The 17,721-nt window shown below is 33.4% G+C and overlaps 1 protein-coding gene and 2 non-coding genes across 3 annotated transcripts in view; all 3 read right to left on the reverse strand.

Annotated features, from left to right (window-relative positions):
• Positions 1–944: 944 nt before the first annotated feature.
• Positions 945–17,721, reverse strand: part of LOC113512155 (ubiquitin-like protein 3) — a 154,578-nt gene continuing 137,801 nt past the window's right edge. The window contains exons 2-4 of the mRNA XM_052893941.1: positions 16,201–16,309; positions 4,839–5,006; positions 945–2,769 (exon numbers count right to left, since the gene is read on the reverse strand). Coding sequence (XP_052749901.1) covers positions 2,705–2,769; positions 4,839–5,006; positions 16,201–16,309 — 342 coding nt within the window. The 3' untranslated portion in view covers positions 945–2,704. The remainder of the gene's footprint in view (positions 2,770–4,838; positions 5,007–16,200; positions 16,310–17,721) is intronic.
• Trnat-ugu (transfer RNA threonine (anticodon UGU)) lies at positions 5,825–5,897 on the reverse strand. The gene has a single exon. It is a non-coding gene; the product is annotated as a tRNA-Thr (tRNA).
• On the reverse strand, positions 17,386–17,458 carry Trnar-acg (transfer RNA arginine (anticodon ACG)). Its single transcript has one exon. It is a non-coding gene; the product is annotated as a tRNA-Arg (tRNA).

Consider the following 17,721-nt stretch of genomic DNA (forward strand, 5'->3'; position numbering starts at 1 on the left):
CTGCTAAGCGTGGCAACTACTGGTAAAACCCCCTATGAGGCCTATTTTCAGCAGTGGGCAGTTAACGACTGATATAAATATGATGATTATAAAGAATTCCGAAATTGAAAGTCAACCTACACAAACTAATATGAAAGAATTGAGAAATTAAAGTTTCTAGCTCTTAGCATATTGCATTATTAGAAAAAGATTTGTCGATAATCGACAACCGAATAAAAATCTTAAATAATTTTAATAATTGTTGAAATTAAACAACATTGACCGACATACAAACAACTGTTGAATTTACAAAAGTCCAAAATTTACTTTCACTTGCCTATTCGAAGAAAGTCGTAAATGTTCACATTTAGATAAGTTCCAACCACCCCACCATACGATCGAGTACCAACATAAGTACCAACTATCCATACAATCTGTTTTGACAGACAAAATACTACAACGCCTGTTCCCAGTTTGCGTTAGCTCTTTATAGTGTGCATACACCAATTTCTGTTACATCTTTTACATTTACATTTTTATTCGGCGTTATGATGTATTTTGAAGATATGAAGCTACACTTACCGAGTGGCATCCAAGCCCTGTCCAGAGACACTTAATAATTTGTTCTGGTTAATTTAAAGAGCTATTCTATAGAAATATTAAAATACAGTGAAGACATCGATCTATCTGGCCTACGATATCACCTTAATGCGAACAAATCGACCTACCATTAGTTCAGACTATACATACTTGAGAGGTTTACAAAAGCATCTATTTATTGATTAAACGTTATATTACTTTAATCTCAGAAGTGTCTGAAGCGACATACATTATGTACAAAGGGACTCAATTCATTTACCACGTTCATTCCTATTCACATAATAAAAAAGTAAATTAAAAATATTTAAAAAGCAATATCAAGTCGAATCAGTATGACAAGCGAAACGAAAATGAAACAAAATAAATAATTTGTATTACTTTTATTTATAAACTAGGTATTTTACACAACTTAACAAAATACATACATACAGCAACTAAATAGAGCAACCAAATATAAATCATTCATACGGAGTCGATACGTTCCAATGAGATACAATAGACTGCATCATTCGGCCCTATGTGTCCGTACAGTAGGTCACACCTACTCACCGTAGTGCTCCCAAAAACGGTCGAATGGCAAGATTGTCACAATCAGTCGAGTTCTGTGCCCCGGTACGAGGCCGGAACGGATGGGGCACCGGCCGACATAATGCACCGATCGTTTGCTATTACAGTCCTCTTAATACTGTTAGAAATGTGAAATGTAACCACTGAACATAATGTCCGTGGTGTAAATAAATTTCATTTGTACTATCACTAAATATTTCGCATCGCAACAAAACAATATTGATGACAACTGACTTAAAGACGATCTGGTAAAATTACAACAAAACATATTCAGTCACCCTTAAGTCAAACAAAATATATTTTTATAGCTACGTTATAAAATGCCAAATGAGATTTAGGCTTTCTATGCGTGTATGTGTGATGTAAAATAATATATAAAATAAAAAAGATCTATGATATATTTACAGAAAGTTTGGGGTTCTGGTAACACTATAGATATTGTCGTGTGTGAGTAATACAAAGGAGCATTGGTTTCGAACTGAAGCCGCGTCATATAGCGAACAAATTCATACTGTGCATTCCCTTTTCGTACAGCCGTATACAGAATTGTAAGCGAGACTTGTAAATTTACAGAATTACACTAGTGCGTTATAAACTAAAATTTATACGGCCTCCAATGCATGTGTAAGTAGACAGTCGCCGTGTTCATGGAAATACATTGGTTTCCATATTGTTTATTATGCGTTGATACCACAGTCCATATTTCCATTACGATTACAAGCTACATCTAGCGCAGTAAATAGTATTTTTAAATAATAATATATAAAAAAAAAAGATCCCAATATATTGCAAGAACTTATCACAAAACGATATAGCCCCGAAAACGTGTCCTTAATGAATTATCCAATTTAATATACTATTTACAGCAAATGAGAGCAGTTTGCGCTCCTTCGTTTTTACTACTTAATTTGTCATTTTAAATTTTATAAATATCTCCATAGTAACGTTATATAAATTCATATGATGGCCTAAATTATAATACTAAGGATTTGTAGCCGCCGTGAGACGGGCAGAAGATTAGCAATCCGAGACACGTCCGAACTACATTCGTAATCACGTCTCGGCCCACGTTACTGGCGACGTACCTATTCGTCTTATCCCGATTACCTACTAATTTAACATATCCCGGCAGCATGGTACCTATCGATCTATGTAACATACGGCGGTGAGTTATACAATTTCGCTTATAAAGCTATCCAGAATTTTGAAATGAAACAGTGACGACTATTTATCTATAGAAGACTTGCGATATTTTCAAACAAAGCATACGACGCAGATAGTCATACTCTTAGTGTGCGTTTACAATTGAAAGTTTTTATACATTTTTGTGCAATTTCATGATAATAAAAATTGACATTAAATTAGTTATTGATTCTACACTTTTATTTGTCTAGTTCGTTTCGCGTTCTTCATTTAAAAACATCACAAGGTGTCGCTTGTGGGCGCCGGTCTCCACTCTACATCACTGAACACATTGAGTCCGTTCGGCCGGTCGGCTGTCTCACTCACTCCCCCCGGTGCGCATATCTCCGTCTTGTTCACGCCACGCGGTAAGGTATTACAATATGCAGCACGACGCTGAACAACAACTGCTGGAGCCGCCTTTACTCTTTTGTCGTTGATCTGAAAAACAATTATGATAATTATTTCATATGCCATCATAAATATAATAAGCACAAGAATCTACATTTAACTTCACCTGAGAACCTTTACAGGTAAGCAGAGATAATAGTGGACTGTAATTTTTTTTTTCATAAATACACAATATTTTTTATTCATTCCAGTTATCATCATCACCAATCCCTAGAACTGTATTTCCAGGATAGTAGCAACCATACATATTCATAGCTTCAAGTCCCAGGAATAAAATTAAAGCTATCTTAAAAATCCTACAATATATTTAAACACAAGGAAAACAATTTGCTGTTTATACGTCATTGTACTAATGTTATAAATGAAAAAGTGTGTAAACTTGTTTGTTAGTTTATTACTCGATCACGCTAAAATAGTTAAATGAAATTTGATGCACAGGTATGTTATGTAGGCTAACTGATAATACCTAGGATATTTTATGTACTGTTCAAGCGGGTAAATCCGCTGGAAAAAGTTAGTTAATTATAATTAGTACTAAGTACCTATATTACATATATATTTATCACAATTTAAGGCAAAATATTAAACTTACAATAGTGAGGAGGAAGGATAGGATAGGTTTTTGGAATATGTTAACTCCACCGAACTTCTGCAAAGCAATAATTACATTTATTTATAAGGGAGTGTAAAAATGCAGGAGCATTGACAACCATTCCTGAATATTACAACGCGTTTATTTCACGAAATTTTACAGAGGGAGACTTTGTACAAAAGTCGATTGCATGAGTACCTCTGTCCCATTCGGGTTTCAACCGTGAAGCAGTTGTGTTTGCATGGCACCCTTCGGTTTGAAGGGTGGGACATGGCGTGAATTTACAGGGTACAGAGGAATAACACCTGAGTCCTCAGGAATGGCAACGCATGGGGGGTATCATGGGCGAAACAGTATACTCTGTTATGTCCATGGTACTGCTCATGTCTATAGGCGACGATTACCACTTTCCATCAGGTGGGCCGTCAGCTTGTTTGTCATTCTAAGTTGTATAAAAAAAAAAGAAAAACATAGTCATCAACGTATCAGCTGCTAATTGTCCACTGCTAAACACACGCTTTTGAAAGGGTTTTACCAGTAATTGTCACGCTTGGAAACCGAAAAGACAATAATCCTGAAAAAAATGAATATAGGACTAATACAGGACCTTTCAAACCCAATTGGTTGGTTTATAAGAATTATTTTGTTTCATTTTGCTACCGCATCGCTGATGATTAGTTATCAATCATAAGGTTCCAATTAATAGCAAGTGGGGGGAAAGGGATTGTTAGTAATGGAGACTAAAAATCCCATTGCTAGCAATATATCCAACCAGGTAGACCTCCTCGCGGTTCCCCCTGGAAACTATCATGGTTAATTCCTGATGAATTCATCATGATGGGCTAACTGGCCTGTTTTTATTCTCATCTATCACCCTTCACTGGTGCTCCGCCAGCGTATTCCGTTAGCGCAGGCGGGGTTACCATACCATTTTCACACATAAAAAAAAACCTTATGGTTCCATTCAAGTATAGATGAGACTCGATTATACACACTAATTGTTGTTCTTTAGGATAATCGAAAATCCGGATAATTCAATGTGTAAACAACTTTTGAATGAGGTGAAAAATGTGTCCGCAAAATTTACTTATGGGCGTAAAACTTCTGGTCAACCTTCTAACGTCGGCAGTCACACATATACTAATTTGTAGCGGAATTAAACAAAATAATTTTAATCAAATAACCAGTGATATAGACATCCGCAAGATAACACCTAGTTCATTAAAATATTTTAAAAGATTTTTTTAATTTATTAACTGAAAGATATTGCGTTATATCGCTCGCAAACAAAATAGTTTTAGCTATGTGAAACGTATGTAAACGTAGGTAACGTTGGTAATACTTAATAAAAAATAAAATATATCCATTTTTAAGTTGCTTTAACATTACACGCTAGTGGCGATTTGAATAATCGCAGATTTGTATAACTAAATTTCGGATAATATAGTTTCCACTGTAGCACAGATAATATAATACTAGACTGTAGTATCTTGTTAAGTGTACGCACCGTGCGAGTTGGGCTCGGGCAAGTGTTCGCGCGGCACGAGGTGCATGACGGTGGTGCGGCCGAGCTGGAGCCCCAGGGCGCCGAGTGTCACCGAGCTGTGCAGGAACCGGCCCTGGTATATCAGCCGGAGGATTTCCGCGCGGGACACGCACTCCGCCGCCCAGTCCGCTGTAATACACATTTTTAATTATTATTATATGATTGAAAATAAAAAAATAAAATAAAAAACACTAAAATTAAAAAATATTGATCCTTACTAATCTTATACATGTGAAAGTGAGTTTTCCGTTACCTCTTAGTGCCTTAACGGTTCGATCAATCGTGATGAAATTTCGCATAGTATTTAGAGTAGATATAGGTAACATCTTATCCTGGTCAATCAATATATCCTGGACGAAGTCGCAATTAAAAACTAGTATTGTATTATTTCTTGAATTATCTCGAAGGGATTGTTAGTAATGGAGTCTAACAGCCTCATTGCTAGCAATATACCCCACCAGGTCGGCCTCCACGCGGCTCCCATCGGAAACCATCGAGGTTTATTTATATTAAATTTGTCACGATCGGTCAACTGAACTGTTTCTATCCTCACCTATCATTCTACACTGATAAGGTTACCATTCCATTTTTACCCAATAACAAATGTAGATTTTCATTTTTCCTCAATCCTTTCCTTCCGACTCCAAATAATTGAAATAAAGGTAGAAAGATGATGACGCGTTTATAATTTAAATTGTTTCTATACATTTTTTAAGGTCCAATCCTTTATATTTTTCTTTTTAATTTAAATTTGTAACGCTCTACACATTCAAAACATTTTATGTTGTTTGTAAGTACTTTAAATTAATAAAATAGTAATAGCATTTGATTAGTTATACAGCAAATAATAATATATTGTGACAATATAGATTAAATTGAACCCAGTTTAAAATCAATAGACATTTTAAAAATTAAAACAATAAAAAATATTAAAAAAAGGAATCAATTGCCCCCAGAGAGATTTGAACTCTCGACCCCTGGTTTACAAGACCAGTGCTCTAACCCCTGAGCTATGGAGGCTCATGACTGTGGTGTCGTAAATGTGGATTGCTATCGACGGCGAATTGCTTTACACACACTACTGTACTTCTTTATAAACACTAATACGTACAGATAACTTCTGTGTTGACGTATAGATGGAGCCACTTGTATACAAATTAATAAAATTACAATTATCATAAATATTTCTATAATATTAATAAATTTGTTATTTATCTAATCACACTCTTCATTTATATTTTTATTGTACAAAATTTTTAATATTATAGTTACATACCTATTTCTTCTTTTATATAGGTATATTCATAAATTTAAGAAGCAAATCTACTTAATAAATATATTTAATATAATAATTATTTAATAAAACAAACATTATAGCACATAATATATAAAGTTATATCATTAAGCAGGTGTTTCTAAACAACAATTCAAGTTGCAGTGGTCTATCGGTGGCTATCACAAGATTTGTGGAAAATGTATTGCGTGATTCCGTTACAGTGGTCTCACTTACAAATGGTACTAAGTGGAAATTACTAAATGAACTTTGTTCCCACTGAAGTTAAGACTCGGAATCGTCCTACAATATTTTTGTAGGGCAAGCACTAACGCGGCGCGCCGCAGCAAGCTTGTACAACAAACTAGTAAATCACTCGACGACCGCTAGACGGCAGCACTGCCGTAACTTCAAACTAATATACGAGGACAATAATTTTGGTGGAAACTCGGCATCGCTGCACGTTGTAATTCGATTTTAATTCTAGTGTATCTACGTTATTTATTATTTGAGTTTACATTGCAAATTAGTTTTTATCTGCACTCTGTCACACATCTATTGGCCTTAATTTGCGAGGGAAGGCAAATGTAACATTACATTTTGTGATATTCTTGTAAATGATATTCTTGTATTCGTGTGAATATTGTCATATTCAAAATTTACCATGTCGTAGGCATACCAAGGAAAAAAAGCGTGGGTATCGCTGTCCCATTATTCGTGTTCTGCTACCAAGCTACTGTAGTCAGATGGCTGTTTCGTAGTTGCTAGCAATAAAACCTATCAGATCGACCTCCAAGCGGTTCCTCTAATACGCGGTTGACTAACTTATCGTTGAATTTGGTACGATAGATTAACTGACTCGTCTTTTCATTCTCACCAATCATCCCTCACTGATGCCCCGCTAGTTTATACTGATAACGCAGGCTGGGTTATCATTACATTATCATCCGTTAAAAAAAGCGAGACTTTGTACAAAAGTCGATTGCTTGGGTACCTCTGTCCCATTCGTGTTTCAACCGTAAATCAGTTGTGTTTGCATGGCTGTGTTTCGGTTTGAAGAGTGGGATATGGCGTGACTTTACTGGGTACAGAGGAATAACACCTGAGTCCTCAGGAAAGGTAACGCATGGGGGTATCATGGGAGAAACAGTATAATCTGTTATGTCCATGGTACTGCTAATGTCTATAGGCGACGGTTGCCACTTTCCATCAGGTGGGCTGTCAGCTTGTTTGCCATTCTAAGTTGTATAGTATATATATACTATAGGTAGATGCTCATTTTATCGAGTGCAATTTTACTGACTGACGATTACAAATCATTTCACTTGTACACATTAAAGTTTTGCAAACATCGTTACGTCTACAATGCCGTGTTGTGATCATCGTCGTTATCAATTGTTGATATTAACACCTTAGTACACTTTATTCACAAGAAACAAATTCAAGTTTTAATCATAATTGGAACAGGACACATTTCAATAAAAAAAAAAAAAACATCATAATCGGATCAGAATCAATAAAGAAATTTTTGAAGATGGTTAAACATACAATTGTGTTGGCTTTGCTCACGTTTGCTTATGATACAGCCGTGACCGCGTTCATAAATAAGGGCTCCTATTGAGTAACTAATCGGGCATCTTCGAATTTAAAACGTGAGTAAATAATTATAATAATAAATATTATTGCAAATTATATTCGTACGAATACTACATTCGTTTCTTTCGTTACAACTTACACGTAGACCGCAAGACTTAAATTCTAACCACATAATGCCGAGTGAGGTAGCGACATGGGGTAACCAGAGGCACCAATTAACTCCTACTGTTGTAGTGAACGTAACACTGAACTTGACCACATTTCGTCAAGGATATCTGAATCAACGTTAGGCAAAAACGTGACCCTCAGTATAACCTCAATTGTGTACAAGATCGTCCAATTATTTTTAACACTTACCAACCACTTCTACTCTAATATTTCGGGCCAACCGTATCAGATAGCGAGGACGGGATTTACAGTTATCTATGTATCTCGTTTAGAGGCGAAACGTGTCGCAAAACGTGTGTGAACAAAAGAGCAATCGGAGATCGATGACTAATTTATATAACCTTCCATAGGTTATAGAACGTCTGATAGTAACAGTGGTATTCAATCTTCGAGTGTTGGCAGTCACAGAATAAAACAAAATAATTATAATCAAATATCCAGTGATATGGACTTCCGCAAGATAACATCTAGTTCAGTAAATTAATAATCTATGCGTCTTCCTAATAATAATCTATGAGTGGATGCAAGTGGATCAGTATCATGCCTGGTGGAAGTCTGTTTGTGGAGACCTATGTTTTACAATTTAGTAATGGAAAATTACAATTACTGACATAAATGGTGAGAGATGATGCAACTACTATGAAAACTAAGCATGCCAATTACGAGATATTATATAATCCGTCGTGCCACTAATAAATCTTTTCAAAAACAATATTATGTAATGCTATTTTCTTCAATTCTATAAACATTTTTCAATAAAGATTTGTTATAGAAAATCTGTATAACGAGAGTATAAGAATATACCACCAGTTTTCATCCCTACAATATTACAAGAGCTGACTAAAGGAAATAACTAAAGAATGAGCTAAAGGAAGAAAACACTCGTGGTAAGAGAAAGATAATTCGACATAAAACTTATAACAAGCCGCCTAAGCAGTATGATAATAGTAGGCTTAGATCCTCAGCGTAGAGATCAAATTGATAAGTTTGTTATGTTTAATTTGTAAACTCTGAATCTAAATTTAATCGAAAGCAAACAAAATCGATACACAAAATGTATGTATTGCTATATATTTAGTCGACGCCTTTGGTTTCGAGTATCTCACCGTAAAAGTAATTAATCGTTAAGTATTTATTAAAATGATACGTAAAGATGGTACCATAAAGGTGCGGTCAGCAAATGTTACACCATAACTGACCTCGCGTAACGTTACGCAGCTAACGAGGGCGCTTTACACACGGTAATGGCTTTTTTTTTTCCACACCACGTCGACCGCGATATCACACGAGCCTGCAATATATTAGCGTGTGTAGTTTGCAATTAATACGATTTTATCGGCAAGGACCGTTTTGACATGAAGTTAGGGCAGTAATTAATAACTAGGTATTATGGTGGAAATTACGGCTAATGTTAAAATAGGAATTATAGTCTTACGCGGACCAGGCAAACGTTTTGACCTCTACCGCCATCTACCGGTTCTATTTATCTTGTAGGGATAAAAAATATTAATCTTTCAAGTTGGAGTAATCTCAAATTAAAGATAAAAAAGAGTTGAAGCAATCGATACACAATTACAAAATTACATTAAAATCTGTTATTTCGGAGATTGGCGTCAACGAATATTTTGATACAGGATTTTTAAATTATAAAGTAGATATATGATGCGTAGACGAAATTTTTTATTAAATATCTCTAGTTCATAATGTATTCGCTGAAATATACATATGTGACTGATGTGAAATTACCGCCTAGCAAAAGTACACAGATAATTTTTTTTATGATACATCAAAAATTTTAAAAACATTATGATTTAATCAGAGCTTATTAGATCAGACGAAAATTAACTTTTAAATTTGTATTAATCAATCAAAAACGCCATACTGTTCTTGATTGACGAATTTTTAAATGACATAAAAATAGAATCAACCTGGCGAATTGGATGGCGTGAACTGTTACAAATTTAAGCAAAGAAGTAATTAAAATATAATATTTAATTAAATTAAACCAGCTTGATAGACATATTGACACTAATAAAATTATAAACAACTCTACTATAATTTGTTCTTGCCAAACATATGTGCGCATCTGTATTCTGAAATAATAACACACTTTACCCGAATTTCGGTATTCGCCTAAAAATAATTGCATAATAAATTTACAAGAAGCTGTATACAAGAATTCATTTGCCGCACATTGCACACAGATTATAGTCAAAGAAATGAAGAAACGAAAATTTTAAGATTCTTTTTTTAAAATATTAATTATTAAGTAGGTCAGAGTGTTATCGATAAAAGGGAAAAATATTAACGCTCGAGATATAATTCTCACAATTTCAGAAAATATATTTTTTTATTATGGATAAAAATGGAATAGAATTTCGTCTATGCTAATGGTACACCGCCATTATAAGCAAGGCAACGGTGGAGAATGAAACAATAAGAATAAAGTCAAGTAATTCAAGTAAATTCAGATTTACTTGTAGGCGTGGAACTTCTGGTAGTAACAGTGGTGGTCAATTTTCGAGTTTGGCAGTCACGTACATGCAAATGGTAGCAGAATTATACAAATGATTCTAATCAAATGATCAGTGATGTGGACTTCCGCAAGAAAATACCCTATTCAGTAAAATATTTAAACACCGCGGTTTTTAGAGGTATCGAGTGGATGGAGGACGACCTGCTAGGCTATATTACTATGGGGTCCACCACCCCATAACTAACAATTATCTTAGTTTAGGCAAGCCAAAAATTATATTAAACTAAATCAATTTTTTAAAAAAAAAAAATGAATGAGATCCAAGCAAAGAGAAACTATAGTATGTATTTATAATATAGAGAAAATATAAAATCGAAATGTATTCAAAGAATTTATATTTTTTTATGTATATTTTATTGTACACACTAATAATATACATAAACATGACAGAGGTAAGCAAATGTACAAAGGCGAGCTTAACTCTACAAGAGTTCTAGCAAACCCAAAGTGGAAATAAGGATCAATGAGTTATATTTATTTTTAATAAAAACCTAATAAACCCCAAGACCCTTACATAAATATATACTAACAACATATCTGATTGGGGCAAAGGGATTTTTGATGATAACCCCATTGCTAACAATCTGGATAGATTATTAGCAATGGCCTATTAGGTCGACCACGCAGTTTTCCTGGAAACCATGGTAGTTAATTCTTGTGAAATTCATCACGATGGGCTAACTGATCTGTTTTCATCCTCACCCATTATATCTTACTGATGCCCCGACAACGTATGACGACAGCACAAGTGTTACTATTTCAATGACATCCATTAAAAAAAATCTATTTTATTATTTTTCTTACTTATCTATATCCAATAAATTCGTGTACACAGTACATTTTTTACATAAATATACAAATATCAATATACGCAGGTTGATTTATGTAATATACAGTATAAGTTCGCCTTTGTACTATTACTGTTATCTACAGTAAACCCTTATCTTTGTTTACTTTAATGTACAATAAAATGTAATAAACAAATATTTACGAACACTGTACAAGCGCACTAGCATTATCAATACTATTAAATATAATACCTGTGGGAATCGACATGTGCGATAACCATGACCTGTTTGTGAAATTATATTATTACTTATATATGTATTGTATTTATATTATATAACTAGCTTTTGCCCGCTACTTCGTTCGCGTCTACTTCAGAAGTAGGGTAAACCAATAAAACGAACCAATTCTGACATAAATAGCGTATCAAGATAAAACGTAAACCAGCTTCTAAGTTATCTAACTATCAAGTTGGTTAATGTTGTGTTCTTGAATATCTCTTTAGGAACTCAACTGTGAAAACTGCTTTCAAAATAGTGCAGTAGTTTTTGGATGATTCCGGAACCAACATACAGACAGATAAAATTTCTAAAAAATATTATATTGGCTTCTATTACTCTTGTTAAGATCCACTCACGTCACTTTTTTTAAATATCGTGTACAGACATGATCTAGTTACAATTTTAGCGTATTAGTAAGGGGTTAGTAAGGGTAGTCAGACAAGGGGTTGGCAAGTCGCGGTTCGTGAGCCACCTGCGGCACTTAGGATATGAAACTGCGACTCTTTAGTTCCATCCGCAAATATTATTTATATTATAAAAAAAAAAAAATTAAAAATCGTTTCGAATCGATTAACAAAGATTAGGCACCAGACTTCACTTATACAAGCACTATTTATTGCTAACAAAAAAATTTTGGTGCCTCCTTAAAAGTTTAGAAATTTTGTAAATTGTAATTTTTGACTCTTCCGATTTTTGAGTCGGAAGGTTGCCGACCTCTGGCTTAGACGAATATGTGCCATAGTATTAGGTACGGTAGTGGTTATGATTAAGTAGCAAGTATTTGTTTCATTAAAAAAATCTTTAATTTTTATATAATACAAGGGGCAAAGAAGCATGCGGCTCACTTGATAATAAACGACTATCGCCGCCCATGAGCACACGCAACTCCGGAGGAATTGCAAGTGTGTTGCCGGCCTTTTAAAGGAAATATACACTTTTCTTGAAGGTTACGGGATTTTTTATGACGAATATGGCAATAGGCTATTTCCTTTCACAGTGACATCTATGCCCAAATGTTGGCCGTTAACAGGTTGTTATAATGATATTGATAAATATGCAGATGGTTGTTGTAATCGCTCAGAATTAACGACGTAATCCCATAAAATATGCTAAAAACAATAGACAGATAAATTGAGAGCCTAAAAAAGATTAATTAACAAAAGGATAAAATTAAATGAATTGTCAAAGTAAAAGAGCATATTAAGGTTTCGTCAGAATCGGCAATGCGCACGTGACAATCCTAAAGTTTCAGACGTCCATAGGCTGCAGTAACCATTTACCATCAGACCCGCTGTATGCTTGTTTGCCACCTGTTTGTCATGGTATAAAAAAAGTGGAAATATTATTAGAATTTTTCTATATCAATTTACAAATATGTGGTAAATTATAATACCACATATTTGTACCAAGATTGTAATTATAAAAATGTTAATTATCAAAGCGAGTCATAAGTAACATATCGCCAACCCTATATTACTTTAAGGGTTGTACACACCACAGCGAATTGCACATACGTAAAATATTCTCTCCACGCGCTGGAATGTTGATTGCATCAATTAAGTGTCCGCAATGCGGGTAGAGAATCTTTTGTCTCTCTGTGTACGCATACTAATAGTTAAAATGCGTCTGATTTTGGGGTATAAAACTTACGTCCTTAGGAATAGCAACGCGTGAGAGTTCCATGGGCGTAATTGTATATTCTATGGAGTCTGTGGTGTTGTTTCAGTTTGTAGGTGATGATGGCACTGTTATCTTACAATTTTCCCATTTTACGACATAAAAAAAACATGCTATCTTTTGACGTTAATTAAATACTATCGATATTATCAAATTGTTAGTACCACGGTGGTTTAAAATCAGCTGGACAGTTTTGTATCCAATTTGTACACATAAAATCAAGGCCTACATTAACTCATATTTCTATTTTTTATCCTGATTTACGCTAGTAAAGCCACGAGATATAGTTAGTAACTTAAATAGTATAGAATAAGAACAGAATATTTTATAGCATCTACTAGTTTCTATTGAGTGGAAAAGGATTAATAGTAATGGGGTCTAATAACCTCATTTATTATACTCTATTCCGGGTCGACCTCCACGCGGTTTCCCCTGAAAACCATCATCGTTAATAATTGTTGAATTCATCACGATGGGCCAACTGACCTTCTTCCATTCTTCACTGGTGGCCTCGTTAGCATATACCGACAGCGAAGGTAAGAATACCATTCCATTTTCACCCATAAAATAACTAGTTTCTATCATTTCCATGAAAAATACTAAAAGTGAACTAAATAGAGTTGTTACATACAATATCTTGCAGTATTTAAGTAGTATTAGTATTCTAAAATTAGAGAAATTAGATACTAAGTATTTTAGTTTCGTGTGAACAAAGGAACAACTTCACTGCATTGTTTGCAGTTTACAGTATCGTAAACAAGTTCGATGTTTATTCTATACAGGTAGTGCACGACTAGTGTGGCGTTTCAGTACCGACACTATATTTAACGTTAAGAGAACTCAAATTTTAAATGTTTTATATAACATATTAAAGTAAGCACAAAAAAATATTATGGAAAAGCGTTTGTATATAGGATGAAAACTAGCATATTTTCTACCAATTAAACTGGACATTTTTCATAAAGAAATATGGATTAAAAAATTTTTTTTAACACGAAAGCTAGACGCGTCGTGTTAGTATACAATGCTCAACATTTTTTGTCATTTCTCTATTAATATTAAAAAAAGTTTTAAGTTTCATATTATATTTTACTATAAGAACTACCGAATTAACTTATGTGTATTTCAGGTGAAAAGCTCGAATAGTTTACCTGTAGTCTGTGGCTGTGACGCGAGCGCGAATTAAGGGTCAAGTAACTTAATCCAGTAGTTATACTATATATATTACATTAAAAAAAAAGTTGGAAAATGAAAAAGCGTGAGAATAATATTCAGATTCACTTGTAGAACGCTCCCTTTAGAGTCCGTAAATGTAATTTATTTGACATCACTAGGTATGAAATTTTCGAGCGGTTAAAGTCACAGGAAATAGGTAGTGTAGAATGAAATTATGCTATTTTATCAACAGATAATTATTTTGATATCACTTAGTCGCCTAGTCATAAGCTTAATATGTTATAACTTATTAAGTATACCTAATGCACTCAACTTGATTGGCTATTGGATAGAGCAATTTATATAAAGTAGGGCTTCATAAATTTAAATTTGTTGATAGCTGACAACTATATTTTATAGAACTTTTATGACCCACATACAGTGAACAATACAATAACCACTTTAAACATTTCTACCGTGAATCAGCGATGCGTGCAATGCTATTGCAATACACTTGCAATCACAGACGTAGATGCAGAGAGATAGACGACACATTACTCCAATTTATTTAAAACTAAACAAAATAAAAATATATATATATATATATATAATCACAGAGGAATAAACTTCCAAAAACCTACTAACGATAAATAAAATAAGGTAAAAGTAAGACAAACTATTTTTTATATATATATTTTTATATATATATATATATATATATATATATATATATATATATATATATATAAAATAAATGAATATTCTTTTTTAAATAACATCTTGGCTGTACGAATAAAACGAATAAACTTCCAAAAACCTATTAAGGATAAATACGTACGTAATAGTACACCCACTCTAACTTGCCTATCTTGCTTTAGAATTATAATTTTCGTTTATATAATTAAAATCCCTTATTGGTTGTAAGAGAGGTAGCATGTAAGTTTCTTTTTAATAAATCAATTAATAAATTAAAAAGTAAAAAAGCTGTCCAATTTTTATACAAAATTAATGATTTTTTATATAACATCTTGGATGTACAAGTATAACGTATCGATTAACATATTAAATTTTGTGAGAAATGTGACACTCATCTGCAGAAATCCGCAGAAAATAAGAAACATATTTCCATTGATTGAGTATAAAATAAATTTTACTACGTCTAAGTATAAAACAAATATGTACCTAACATAAACAAAGTCGCCTGCGGCATTCATTTATCTATTTGCCTAGACTGACATTGTTTGATGGATTTTATAGCAGTTTTCATTTAGATAATTCGGAGAAAGATTTCAGGCTGTAATGTAAAATAAAGATACTCGTATTATAATTAAAATAGAGCAATATTTATTAATCAAGTTGAAAAAATAAACATTTTGAGTTTTTAATTTTTGCGTCCGAACGCGGCCGGACCATTTATATGTCCCATGAATACATACAAGTATAAACACGAAAGTTTGTGAGGATGTATGGATGCATGTTTGTTACTATATCAAGCAAAAACAAATAAATCGAATTTGAATGAAATTTGGTACACGGACAGGTTGTATTATATGGTAACTTAACATATGAACTATTTTATATAATAATTCACACAAAATTCAAATGTTCCAGAGAAAAAAAACTGTTACATGGATACATTCTTTATAATAAAACAAAATGCATCATTTTTCGGTATTACAAGTTATAAATATAGTATTTTGGTATCCTTATTCACTCACTGTTAAATTTTGAAATGTTACAAATGATATAACTTTACTGAAACTAGAAAGAAAATAGGACTATTTTTGGCGAACCGATTTTAGCGAGACACTTCATCCTGATGCTATTAATCAAAGTAGATATAATAAGTACCTTCAGGCCAATTGTCGTACACGTGTATAGCGATGTCACCCGCTGAGTCCACTGGACTGAAAACGAACTCCTTGGTCTTGCCGGATACCAGAATCAGCCGCAGGTTTATCTGAAAAATAATTACTCTTATTATAATACCATTCAAAATATCAAAAGTAATGCTTCTTTTCACAACACCACAGTAGGATGGGTTTTTATTCCATTTTCGTCCTATTAAAAAAAATTATCTGTGCTGTATATTTATGTAACAAATATGCAAATCCGCGCTGTCGAGTTTGTTGCAGTGCGGTGGGAATATAAACAAAACGATACTGTTTATTATTCGAGTCATCCATCTATTCTTTATGTTACTTTCTCTAACCTTAATTAAGAGAACAAACAAATGGTACTTTATGTATATGTAAAATTATTTATCAGACATAAAAATAAGCATTTAATATTTAGTAACAGAGTATGTAATTATAAGGAGTTAGAATAATTCATCGGGCAGCAACTATTTAACAGATAATTTCCAGAGATATGATAATACAAATTCTATTTGCTAATAAACCAACTGACTTCATTACATTTAATATTTTTATGTACACAACCTAACATACTAAAATATTTTTTAAACTAATTTCATCCGCAGATAAATTGTAATAAAAAATCTTATTCGAAATTTAAAAAAAAAGACAATTCGCAACAGAATCTGCGCAACACAAAGCCTCGTTTACATCACAAATTCACCTAATTAGTTCACTTAGCGACTAATCGCACATGTGACCTGCAAGTTCTATTCCGGGCGGCCGAGATTAACATGACAAAGCCGAAACATGTTTTATTTTATTTAGTTGGAGAATCTCATTCGACGCACATTAATATGTATGGAAATGCGATGGGCTCGTCGCAACTGGTAAGTGTCGTTGGTGTGTCGCGCACGTGATGCTAGCCTATGCAACCTTAATGAGACTTGAATAATTACTATCGGCAGTTTGTCTCCTTCAAGCTTTTTACGTCGAAATAAGTAGAACTAATCAGCATAAATAAATTAGTACTCTAATGTTGTATGTATTTCTTTATATCTAAATAATTTTGAACAAGAAATAGTTTAGAATTACGTTTGCAATATTTGCTTTAAAATAAAAATTACTTTAAAAATTTTTAATTAAAAACACAATTTAAATATTAAAAAAAGATGTTTCTCGAGCCTGCCAGGAGTCGAACCTGGAATCTCTTGATCCGTAGTCAAGCGCGTTATCCATTGCGCCACAGGGCCAGTTGGTAGCATATCGAAAATAGGTTACATAAGAAGACAAATTTTATTATACAAATCGGTCAATAAAAAAAAATGGTAATACGATATGCGTAATAGAAGACTGAAGATATCTTTCACATACATTTATCCATCTTTTCTTTGATCCCCTCCCTTTAATGTTACAACTGCCATAAAAGCGTACGAATATATACCGCAGTGCAGTACTCCAACCGGATGTAGGTAGACTTGTTCCGGATCTACCATATCCGTGAGCATAATGTATA

Source organism: Galleria mellonella, unplaced genomic scaffold (genome assembly GCF_026898425.1).
Source record: "Galleria mellonella isolate WM207_F2 unplaced genomic scaffold, CSIRO_AGI_GalMel_v1 utg184, whole genome shotgun sequence".
NCBI classification, from domain to species: Eukaryota; Metazoa; Arthropoda; class Insecta; order Lepidoptera; family Pyralidae; genus Galleria; species Galleria mellonella.